The sequence below is a fragment of the Haemorhous mexicanus genome, chromosome 5 (assembly GCF_027477595.1).
Source record: "Haemorhous mexicanus isolate bHaeMex1 chromosome 5, bHaeMex1.pri, whole genome shotgun sequence".
Classification (NCBI taxonomy): Eukaryota; Metazoa; Chordata; class Aves; order Passeriformes; family Fringillidae; genus Haemorhous; species Haemorhous mexicanus.
In genome coordinates, this window is record NC_082345.1 from 18,805,640 (window position 1) to 18,817,882 (window position 12,243).

At 43.6% G+C, this 12,243-nt stretch overlaps 1 protein-coding gene across 3 annotated transcripts in view; it reads right to left on the minus strand.

Annotated features, from left to right (window-relative positions):
* Window positions 1-1,483: 1,483 nt before the first annotated feature.
* Window positions 1,484-12,243, minus strand: part of ARHGEF5 (Rho guanine nucleotide exchange factor 5) — a 33,437-nt gene continuing 22,677 nt past the window's right edge. For all 3 annotated transcript variants that reach the window (XM_059846178.1, XM_059846177.1, XM_059846179.1), the window contains exons 3-15: window positions 11,115-11,196; window positions 10,684-10,748; window positions 10,143-10,402; window positions 9,094-9,254; window positions 8,108-8,260; window positions 7,342-7,471; window positions 6,316-6,390; window positions 5,416-5,505; window positions 4,954-5,108; window positions 4,124-4,285; window positions 3,677-3,747; window positions 3,242-3,346; window positions 1,484-3,039 (exon numbers count right to left, since the gene is read on the minus strand). In XM_059846178.1, the coding sequence (XP_059702161.1) occupies window positions 2,885-3,039; window positions 3,242-3,346; window positions 3,677-3,747; window positions 4,124-4,285; window positions 4,954-5,108; window positions 5,416-5,505; window positions 6,316-6,390; window positions 7,342-7,471; window positions 8,108-8,260; window positions 9,094-9,254; window positions 10,143-10,402; window positions 10,684-10,748; window positions 11,115-11,196 (1,664 nt within the window). In that variant the 3' untranslated portion in view covers window positions 1,484-2,884. The remainder of the gene's footprint in view (window positions 3,040-3,241; window positions 3,347-3,676; window positions 3,748-4,123; window positions 4,286-4,953; window positions 5,109-5,415; window positions 5,506-6,315; window positions 6,391-7,341; window positions 7,472-8,107; window positions 8,261-9,093; window positions 9,255-10,142; window positions 10,403-10,683; window positions 10,749-11,114; window positions 11,197-12,243) is intronic.

Consider the following 12,243-nt stretch of genomic DNA (forward strand, 5'->3'; position numbering starts at 1 on the left):
TGTCTTTAATTACTTCTTTTTTTCAGAAATCCTGAATTTGTTTTGTCCAGATACACTTTGTGTCAGTCTCCACAGGTTCCTGGGGAAGGTACAGTGGCACCTCTCACAAAATCTTTGTGAATAGCAGGAAAGTGTTGGGATTTTCATGACATACCTATGCTTCTGTTTAATACTGATTTTCTGGTAAATCAGGTAATCCAATTATATAATGTGGGGAGAAATTGTGGCACAATTAAGACTGTCATAGGACACAGTAGGCATTCCACTAACTTGATTTCTGTATTGTGAATGTGCAGTTGGGAGGATATTTTACTGGTTTGATTAAGTTTGTACAAATCAAAGATATGTCAATCAGTTTCAGTGTAGATTTTTTTATGGATTTTGGTGGCAGGATGGTGCTGGAGCTAAAAGTTTAAGTAAATAGTGAGAAGTTGAGGTGTCTCTGAAATCTAAGAAATCAAAGTAACCTGGAGTATAAGCACTTGTTCTTAGAAGCATAAGCTGACCTTTAAATGCTCCTCAACATACAAAGGCCTGACATCAGGAACTAAATGCTGTACTTGTGACAGGGACAAGTTAACTTTAGATCCAACTAGTTAAAAAGAGTATAGAAGTGCTGTCAATCATGACAACGGTAACCTTGAAGTTTCCTTTGTCAAGTGGAATTTTAACAACATACAGACTTAAGCACAGAAACCACTTTGGGAGGCTCTAATGAACAATCTGCCTGCTTGCTTTTAAGAACAGAGTTTGAAAGAGTAAAGAACTCTCAACCTGAGGTGTTGAACAAGATGACTACTAATTTAGAATGGGAATATATATGGCTGGCTCCTCCTGGATGAAGCTGAAGTGGATGTGGGATGCCTCGACTGCCTGTGTGAGATGACCTTAACAGCTGACCTGATCCCATGGCAGTGTTTTGTGTCCCACCTGAGACACTGACAATCCCGGGGACTTGGAACTGCATAAATTCATGACAGCTTGGGACAAGCAGGCATTTGGGATATCTGAATATTCTGGGTCTTGTGGAGGATTATAACCCTTCTTGTGAGTGTGAGGTAGAGCTCAGCTTTGGCTCTTAGCTCAGGAACAGCTCCAGTCCTTCAGAGGGGGGGGAGAGAAGTGTTAGCAGATTGTTGTCTAACCATAGATTAAAAGTTAAATAACCGGGCCCTGCCCTTCTGCTCTAGTGGGCTGGACTCCCATTTTCTGTAGTTCATCCCTTCAGCTTACCTTCACTTATGGATGACTAACACCACTGTGGAAGAGCTGCAGCATCAGCTCTCTAGGGCTAGGGATAATACTGAAGAACCTTAAGGCTGGATAAATCCAGCTTTCATCACTGCCTCTGCTAAAGAGAACTGTTTGTACTTAACAGTCACTTAGAAAGGAAAATTATAGCAAAAAATACTGCATGTATATTCAGTAAATTGAATTACTTACACTTGAGAGGAAAACCTAAGTAACAAGGCAAGCAGAAAGCTTTTTAACTGGAGAAGTGCATGAGTTTATTAGGACTAAAAGCAAATTTTTTCTTTTAATCCAGCTAAAATTATTGATATAAATAGGCCATAATAAGCTATTCTAGATACAATGTAAATGGGATTTAAAAGCAGAATGTTACAGAGACAGAAAGCTGGAGATACAAAGGTAACTAATTCTTCAAATATATTAAATGCAATAGGCTACATGTGGCTTTCCTTGGTGTATTGATTCTTAAACTTGATCTTGCATTGACTGAGCTGAACACAGAAAGAGTATTTTACACCTGAAGGTATATCCTCAAACAGACAGGTTCTGCACAAATGCATGTAAACTGGACTTAAAACCAGAGAGTCCTTAAAAAGAACAAAGACCCTGGTGCATATTTTGCCTTTATCTACAGTGGCTAAATATCTCAGTGTTCTCCATAAGTGTGCAAAATGGTGCATGCAATACCACATCAGCAATCAGAGTAAGAGCAGCAGTAAAGTGCCACTTCATTGCATGTGCCTAGTCCTGGTTATTTTGTACGCGGTGTGTACCAACAAGAAATAGAAATCTTTGTCAAAAGTTACTGATCTCCCAAGAGGAGGCAGAGTTAAAAAAAAAAAAAGTTCAGAAGGCTTGGTGGGATGCTTGTTCAGAAGAGAGATGACCTTTTGGAAGCAGATTTCTCAGCATGATACTTCTTATGTGGGGGAAATCATCACAGTGGCTTCTGAAAACTCTGCTTAATTCCAACAGATTTTATAATGCTGTCAAGGACTCTTAACAGCATTTGGGTACAATGAAATATTTGCCTATCTAAACCCCTGTAGACTTGCATGATCTAATACATAAATTGCCCTAAATGGAAATTACACTATGGAGATCAACGCCATGAAGGTATCCAGAGGATATTCAGACAGAATATTCTCCTAGCTCTGTTGTGCTTTGCACTTAGCACCTTCCTTCTCAGAAACTTGAAGCTCTCAGGCTGCTAATACTAGTGAATTTAGCCTCACAACATGCAGTGAGGTAGGTAAGTTTACCCCTATTTTGCAGAAGGCAAAACCGAGGCAGAACTCTGAAGTGACTTGCATAAGGTCCTACAACTTGTCAGTGGTAAAACCAGGAGCATGTTTTCAGAAGTCCAGACCCCAGACCTCTGTCCGATTTAAGTCCCTCCCTACTACCACAAAGCAAGCAATACATGCAACCTTTATCCCTCCTCTTGCTGCCCTAGTCCTTCTGACACAGAGGAAGTTTTTCCTGACTGAATTCCCACTTTCTTTGGTGAAAAGCACCTGGTCCTGTCAAAGTGCTGTGTATTATGCTCTTTACAGAGGCATTTCTTCTGAGGCACAATAGAAAAGCCATGGTTTCCCCATGGCAGGGAGACTGTACAGGTCCAAACAGAGTCTTATTTCTTGCAGAAGACCTGCTGCTTGGCATTCTTCACCCGTTGCTCCTCCTTCAGGTTCTTCTGCCGCACATGTTTGCTGGAGATGTTTTCCACGTGTTCTGAGGGGAACCAGCCTCTCTCCCGGTCTGAGAGTTTTACTCCTTCTATCCACCCTGTGGTGTGGAGAAAAGCACAACATGAGGCAAAAGTCACATGTTTTTTTCATTGTTTCCCATAAAAAAGCCCCCTCCAAAAAGACCCTAAGAGCAAAGGAAAATAGTCTCTTTCAGCTTCCAAATAAAGCATACTGAAGAAGATGAAGAATCCCTCTGCCCTTTCAATCCTACAGTTTAAAGCACTGCTCATTCTGCTCACCATCATTGCTGTACTGCATAACCATAATGATATCTGCCTTCTCCAAAGCCAGCTCATCGTTTTCCCGAGCCTTGTAAGTCTTTATGCACTGAACCTGTGGTGCATCTGAAGGGGAGGAAAGATCAAATTGATATATTGGAAAGCAATAGTAAACCTGTGGGCATCAGCTCTAAAGGAGGTGGAGAATAAGGAGCTGCCCAAATAAAAAGCAGAGAACTGGAAGGGACACTGCAGTTCTTCAACTAAAATGAAGCATTAAAACATGTACAATAACTGGCAGCACCCAGCACTGAGGGAAAGCCCATGAATATGTTCTTTATCTACAAAATCCCAAGTATTCTGCCTTGGAATCCTTCTGGGGTGCCCCATCTCACAGTGCCTGTGACTCCTGTAAGCCAGCCCACCCTCACTGCTGCAGCAGCACAGGAGTCTCACCAGGACATTCCAGGAGGTCTGGTTCTCCCCGCGGAGGAGCCAAAGCAGAGATCCACCTCAGCTTCTCACTGCTGGAAAACAGCACAGAATAGGTATCAGCATTCACTGTGAGGGATGTCAGTCTGGTGACTGAAATGGGGTGGGGTGGAGGGGTGTTTGCTCACACAAAGGGAAGCTGAGAAAGGAGGTGGGAAAAGGCAAAAATTCCCATTTTTGGAGGCTGATGGTATGATATAATGTGGTAGTATTGTAAAAGCAGCTATGATGAGAGAGGAGGAAGGTGTTTCACAAGGAAATAGTTATAGCAAGAGGATGCTTTTCAAGACTTCTGCTTAGCAGCTGCATTTGGTATTTCAGCATTTGAATAGCTGAGGGACAACCATCAGGCTACTAGGAGGTGTCTGGCCACGTTAATGGGATATACCAAAGGTAAACTTGAGCTCTTACTGTGTCTCAGTCCGAAACAAGAACTCCACTCTTTTCCCCTGGTTATTCTGAAGCAGAAAGAGACGGAACAGATTCTTGTTTGCCCCGTGAAGTTTCATCTCGCACTTCTCCCCACGCACATACGAGAAAGCAGCATGGTCAAACACAACGAACCGTCCACCCCTGCAGGTCAACAGGAGGAAAAAAACAAGGTGAGAGTTTTAAGGTGATGAGGTTTACATAGTGAGTCACATAGTCTGCAGGAAAGCAAAAAGCTTTTCATGTGTCTTCATCTGCTTCACACATCCTATGCAGTGCTCTTGTTAGAAGTCTCAGAAGACCAAAGAAGAGAGAGAAGGGATTTAATGAAAAGGGTAGAAATGCTAAGCTCTGTCCTGTCAGAATTTTGTTTGGTAGCTTACAGCATAAAAAACAAACCCACCGCCCTCAAAACCCCAACACAACTAACCAACAACTCTCTCGACTAACCAGTGATTTGCACATTTACTAGTCCTCATACTGTGCTTTAGGAAGAAATTATTTACCAAGTAAAACTAGAACAAATGGTTATTGTTCAAGTGTTTCACATTGTAGAGATGCAAAGGCAGAATTGAAGTGTCGTGCTAGGGACCACAAGATATGTTTTTGTATTACAATATGTAATTAAGCACTGGGACTATCAGTTTCCACATACTTGCATGATACTCACATCAGGTTGGGACAGGAGAGTGACTTGACAAAGACTGCCACTTGCTGGCAGGCAGAGGGAAAGGACTCTGTCACCAAAGCACAGACCCCAAAAGAGACAGGTATTTTAGAAGGGGCAGCAAGAATTGTGTTGAAGCACTCACTCCTTGGGCCGAGACAAGAGCAGACAGTCATTGAAAAGGTGCAGGTAGATGGGCCGGGTGGTGACTTTCCATTTTGGACTCAGGTTGTTGAAATCCAGTGCTGTCAACTCACCACATTTCACAAGTCGCCTTGACTGTGAGATGAGTGGGAATATCTGCAAGACAAAAATAAATATTTATGCACAATAAAAAGGGTTGGATTTGCATTTTTTTCTCTTGAGGAATTTCTCTTGAGGAACTGTGCTTTCAGTTCTCCAGCTGGAGAGGTGCAAGTCATGGCAGGCACCTTCATGAGAAGGCTGACATGAGTGATTGGGCAAGGGAAGCACTGCTGAGGAGCTGGCCTGTGGATGATGCTCTGGTTTAACAGCTCTGTGTATATATCTGAGAGGAGAACAAAAAGTGGCTTTGTAGGGAAAGACAGAAAATACAGAGCAAGGCCCAGGGAATGGATGAGCTCACCTTACACTCAAATTCAATCTTCTGGCTGAGGTAGATCAGCTCTTCAGTGCTCTTCATGCGCTGGACATTCTCATTGCAATCCTTGATGAGCTGCAGAGGAAAACAGATAAACAGTGAAGTGGGAGCAGAACTGCATGGTGGGATCAGTACTACTCCCAGGAGCCCCTCAGGTGTCAGCGTAAGTGACAATTCCTTAGGCATCCTCCTGCAAAAAAAGTATATATTACAATCAGAGAATATTCTGAGTTAGAAGGGGCACATAAGGATCATTGAGTCCAACTCCTGGCCCTGCACAAACACTCCAACAGTCCCACCCTGTGACAGAGAATTGTCCAAATGTTCCTGGAGCTCTGCCAGCCTTGGGGCTGTGACCATTCCCTGAGGAGCCTGTTCAGTGCCCCACGACCCTGTGGGGGAGGAACCTTTCCCTAATATCCAACCTAACCCTCCCCTGACACAGCTCCAGCCATTCCCCAGGTTGTGTCCTTGGTCACACAGAGGAGAGATCAGGGCCTGCCTCTCCTCTTCCCCTTACAAGGAAGCTGCAGAACTGCTGTGAGCTCTGGTCTCAGTCTCCTCCAGCTGAACAGAACAAGTGACATCAGCCACTCCTTTTGTCTTCACCTCCAGGCTCTTCACCATCCTGGTGGCTCTCTTTTAGAAGGTCAAATCATCACTAGACAGAACAATCCGCCTTATGAAGCTGTACAAATTTTAGATAACCATTTGTCCTAGAAAACTTTAAACCTTGTCTCTATAATAAACAGGATAAGAGGAAGGGATGCAATAGAGTAATGCTCTGGGGTTTTTTAAAGCAAGATTTTCTTGCAGGGACGAGGGTGGGAGCTGATGATTAATTACAGACAAAGGTAAGGCTGCTGAAAGGGTAGGCACCTTTACCTTTTCAAGTGCATCATAGGCCTGCGTTGCTTGCACTTCCTCCTCAGAACCGGGACGAGTTCTTTTCAGGATATTCTGTATGAGAAAAGATGATTTTCACAATGCAAACAGGGAAAGGTGGACATTACCACCACTGAAGAGTACAATAAATAATAAAGCAGAAGTAGCTGATGACATGTGGAGACAAGAAAGCCAAAAAATTGAGATGCAGAATGTCACTGTTAAGTCATACTGACCAGTGATTCCTGTAAATCTAAATTCTATTAATTATCACATAGAAGTTATATGGCATAGGAAGCAACCACAAGCTAAACCACAAATGATTGTATGAACAGAATAGACTTGTCTTTTTCTCCTGCAAAAAAGAAGCTCAAATAATCAAAAAGAAAAATTTCATAGAAAGAGCTCAAAATTAATTATTTAGGGACTGGCTGGTTCCCTCTCTGGATGGCTCTTTATTAGTCAAATTTGCAGGCAAAGCATAGACACAGACTGCCTTCCAGAGGGCAGCCAAGGAAACCTTACTTTGTTTTCCTAGCAGGAAGCCAGAAAATTCAATAAAATGGAAATCAGCATGTTCTGAGAAGAATCCATTAATTCTTTATTGGGGTACAATTAAAGTAGTGTCACAACAAAGCCCTAAATGATTCACAAACAGCAGTGCTTCATGCAGTGCCACATCCATCATTTCCTGAACACCTCCAGGGATGGAGACTGTACCATGTCCCCAGGCAGTCCCCAAGCCAATGCCTCCCAATTCATTCTGGGAAGAAATTCCTCCTGATGTCCAACCTGAACTTTCTCTAATACAGCTTGAGGCCTTTTCCTCTTGCCCTGTTGCTTGTTCTCTGGGAGCAGAGCCTGACCTCCTGCCAGCTGTACCCTCCTGTCAGAGAGTTGTGCAGAGCCACAAGGTTCCCCTTGAGTCTCCTTTTCTCCGGGCTGAGCCCCTTCCCAACTCCCTCAGCTGCTTCCAGACATAGCTTGAGGGAAACTTGAGAGAAGGCAGAGAATCACCACAGTTACCTGTAGGAGGAGTTTGAGTCGAGTGATGCGCTGGAAGGGGAGGATGAGGAAGGATTTAAGTGAGAGGCGCTGGCACACTGGATCACTTTCCAGTCTCTCCAGGACTTGCTGGAACCCTGCATTTCCATTTCTGTGGGAGTGACAAAGAAAAAAAAGACATCCAGGTGTCAAGAGTAAATAAATAACCTTCTTAGTATCAGATTTCAGAGAATGCCGGAGTACTCCCAACAGTCAGGTTTTGTCCCTGGGGCAAGAGGTGTCAAGAAACTTCACCACTCTGCTGCTGAAGAGCAACTACGGGTTTCTAACAGCTACAGGGTGGCAGTACAGCTGTTATTATCTCTATCCTCTTTCCACAGCTCTCTGGAGTAAAAGCCAGAAGTAACATCTACATTTCAACTCCCTCTATCAGCAGTGCTCCTTTCATGGGGACAGTGGTGGTTTGCACTCTGGTTCTCAGTGACCAAGACTGAAAACCATTATCCAGGATGGTCACTTTTGCTCTCTTCAGTAGAGAGCAGACAGAGAACAGCCTGCAACAAGATCAGATATTACATATTATTTTCCTCTCCAATGCTATGGGAGAGAAGCCTGCAGGAGCTCTGTCCTGCTGTCCCAAATGCCATTGAACTGAGGAAGGTTCTTCTGGGTGGCGTAGGAAGAGCACTGCTCAACATCCCATTCCTGCAGTATTGCCCATTGTTTGAAAGAGTCAATATTCATGGAAGTAAGGGGGAGAAGGGTGCAGGAAATGAGAAAAACTTACAGTAACCTCTGGAAGGTTTGTTCCTGATATGTCTGATTTGTCACATATGGCAGATACACCCGGCGGAAGTCAGGAGCATGCTTCAGAGCCACGTCACACACATGGAAGGTGAACATGTCCTCTTCAAATTTTTCCTCCAAGTCAAAGAGGAAACTGCAGCACATGGATGTGGTGCCAAAAAAGGAGAGGGAAATATCAGGGTCATTTAGTCTTCTGAAACCCTGACAGCCCACAGACAAGCACAAGACAGCTCTTTAGTTCTAGAGAGAGTGTAAGGTCTGGATAATGACAATATAGGGCTTGGTATCAGCAAGGTAAAAGCAGAGGCAAAAGACCTCTATTCTTGAGAGGTCATGCTTCTACAGGTATGGTCAGGAAACACTGAAAACTAAGACCTCACCAGAATAATCTTGCTGGTAGAAATGGAAAAGGTAGCAGCAAACCTTACCAGCTAAGTGATTTATGTAGTCAAGCCTTGCAGGAGGAAAAGCAGAACAGAATCCTACAACATACAGGATTCCTTGCATGTGGGGTCATGTTCACATTTCATGAATTACTCTCTATTGATTCACGTTAGTTTCTGTCAAGTGATGGTTTTAACTTACTGTTTTTCCTTTTTCCCCCCACTTTTCATCAGGGCTCATGCAGCTGCCTCTTTTGTCTTGTATTTGGTAGGAGCTGGTTTGGGTTGAGGTCTAGTTAGTTTAATTGTAGTTGAAAGCAGTAGCACAAGGCTATATTTACCATTTTGATCCCCTGCAGTGAGTTCTGTGCACAACTGAGCCATAATATCTGGGATTTAACACCAAAATTTATACTGCCCTGTCACCTAAAAAGGTGAATATTCCTTTCCAGGCAGTGTTGGTGTGTCATCGCTAGGTGCTGTATCTGCCTTGAACAGTGAACACGCAGAAGAGGAGTGAGAAATGTTCCTGTGGGAAGCACCACGTGCCTGTTAGACTTGGAAGCAAAAGGCCGTATCTCACCTGGCACTGACATCACGCACATCGGAGAGGCGGGAGAAGAGCCACTGGCGCTCCTGGTTGGTGAGCATCGCCTGGAGCTCTGCTGAGCGCTGGAAGTGATCCACTGCCACATTCAAACTGCGCAGGTAGGAAGCCTCAGATATTATCAGTTCAAACTTGGCCTTGGGAGAGAAAACAAGGGAGCACAGCATCAGTACACTACGCAAGTCTGTGAAGACTCTTACAGAGAGGAAACGGGGCTAAAGCAGGAAAACGTCCCAGCACATCTTGCAAGGAGTGAGGCAGAAGAGAGGCTTTAGAAAGGAAGGACAAGCATGCACTTATAGACTTTCTTTAAAAAAGAGACTTGTATTATGACTTAAAAATAGCTACTTGCTCTCATTTTACTTGTTATTTCCCCTCAACACCACTTTCACAAGCTCTCATAAAGTCCAGCATCCATACCACACACGTTTTCTCCTTCATCACGCCTCCAATGCTGTTGTTTTCACCTCTTTCTCTGAGTCCTCCTGTCCACTTCTCAGATCCTCTCATTTCCTTTACCCAGTTTCTCTGTACCGTTGTGCTGAATCAATACATCTCCCAGTCTCCTCTCAGCCCTGCAGCTCACACAGGTCAATTTGCTAAACTCACATAGGTCAATTTGCTAAACTCATTCTACCACAGAAAATAAAATTTACTGTGGTTTTATTAGCATTTCTCACAAGCTTATATATGGGAGAATACTGCAAGTCTTCTACTTTTGCACACCCTTTTGCATCGAGCATACTCAAAACTCCTTATGATGTTCCCACTTTTCCCCATGTCTGTTTTATTAGAATTATTTATACAGTGCAGAGCCCTTCCTTCAGTGCTGCCTTTCTCTAAAACTCAGCACTTCAGCATTGCTCTGCTTCACACCCCATGCTGCTTCCAGGAGTAGAAGTGACCTCTGCTTCAACTACCTGCATTCCCACATCACAGGCTTTGCTCTCTGCTTTAATCCTCCTTCCAGAGATTCTTTTTTGACTACAAGACCACCCATTTACTTTGCCACATCTGCCCCATACCTCTTGCAGCCTCTGTTCCTCACGGGACATGTTAAGCAGTATTCTGCTGCCCCGTATCATGGGGATGTCCTGCCAGAGGGATGCATTAGATGAGACTGACAGACGTTGCAAATATGAGTCCTGGGGAGACAGCACTTTCCTCCGTAGCCTCGGGGAACTTGGAAAACTTGACTCTATATCCTCTGGATAATCCACTCTCTTCTGGCTTTGGATGGCCTTGTTCAGAGCCACATCACTGTACTCCTGATACAGTAATCTTGCTGTGGAGAAAAACACATACCTTTATCTTTTCTTTAGTAGAAACTCACCCTCTGCTTCAACCTAGAGAAAACTCTGCCCTGGACTGGGACAGCCAAATTCAGGCAAAGCTCCCCAGCTGCCTGAGTGTATTGCAGGATTCCAGCTGCTTTCCCTGCTCTCTTAACACTACATCCTCACAACCACCGCGTGGCAGGAGTCCCTCTCCTTTGTGCTCACTGCAAGGGTGAAAGATGCTGGTGGAGAGGGGACTGCCACAGCACCCCAGACAGGAGGTACTTACAGGAATTGATCAGTTTGGAGTGCCGACGCTTGAAGTTCTCTGTTGTGTCTGCAGATTTCTTCTCTCTGCCAAGGAATAAGGATTTCAAAACACAGAGTGAATGAAGGGCACAGCACCAGAGAAGGCTTATCCAAACCTTAGAAACTGCTCTGTCACAACAGGGATCTATTTTCCAACAAGCTCAAGCTCCACAAGCTTTACTTGACACAAAGGGAAAAGTTTGGCTTTAATGGAAAGGCTGTTCTTAAGGCACAGAAATACCTCTATTGCAGTAGTGTTCTCTTCAAGAGAGCATAGACTGAAACACAGGCCTATGGCATTTAATTAAAGTTTTCCACTCCTTATCATCATCTTTGGTAACTCAGAAACAATGGAGGTATCTGTTCTGCACAGGGATTGGGACAAATTCTAAGGGTCTTTGAGAGACTCACCGCATTATAACTGTTTCTGAGCTGACTGGTGGTTCCCTGTGTGCCTTGTGAGCTTCTTCCTCTGAACGAATAGAAGAAACCTCTGCATAGAAGACAAATGGAAAGTAAACACATCAATTTTTAGACTTAATCTCCAATCCAAATGACAAACAGATACCACTTACCTATACCCCACCTAAGTGGCAGTCTTGAGTTCGTGTACAGGTGCCCTCATGGCATTTATTTCTGGGTCAGAAACATTCTAGTTTTAATAATTCTTGACATTACTTACACTTTACATCTGCTAGCCACACTTACTTTTCACACAAAGAAAAAGGCTGACATTTTAGGAAGCGACAGTAATTCTAAGAGCTTCCCTCTCCAGTTATGCAAGCAAAGACATTGCCTGTGTGCCCTGTTTGGGCTGTCCTTACACTTTCAGCTACTAGGGCCAGGCATCAGGAGATCAGTGGAGCCAAAGTGTAAAATTGGAGAAGTCCTTTTGATTTGTGAGGGATTTAATCAAATAAGGTATGAAGAAATTCTAAATCTGAAGTAACTGGAATCAGAAAAAGGAAGAAAGCCCAAAGACTGAGCTGCAGTTATGGATAAGGGGAAAGACAATACTCTCGCCTTGAATATTTTAAAATTTGGAATCAAGAAATTACAGGTCAAACATATTAACAAATCTTGAGATTCAAGTTGTGCCAAACCTTCTTCACCCTTCCATACTCCCCTCCTTTTCCCCAGTGCAGAAAATACAGCGTGTTTCAGAGCTTCAAAAATAGACTAAAGTAAGAGCTAAAAAGAAGTAATTATTTAAAGTTCACATAAGATATAGTAAAGAACAGATATGCATCCTGATAGCAAGTATTGCTGAATGAGCTGCATTACAGAAGATGCATGTTTTCCACTTGTGACATCAGTGATTTGACTTCTGTGCACGTTGGGACCTTGGGCTTGACAAATTTCCATTCTTATCTGTACTCTCAAATCCTGTGCTCACAGGAAAATCATCTTTTTTAGAAGGTCAAGTGGGAACCTAAAAGTGCCAGTTGCAAAAGACGGGGAGGCAGCAAATAAACACCTGATAAGAAATATGAGCTACTGAGGGTGTGTGCATGGCTCTTCTTTACTGCCTCATGGATCC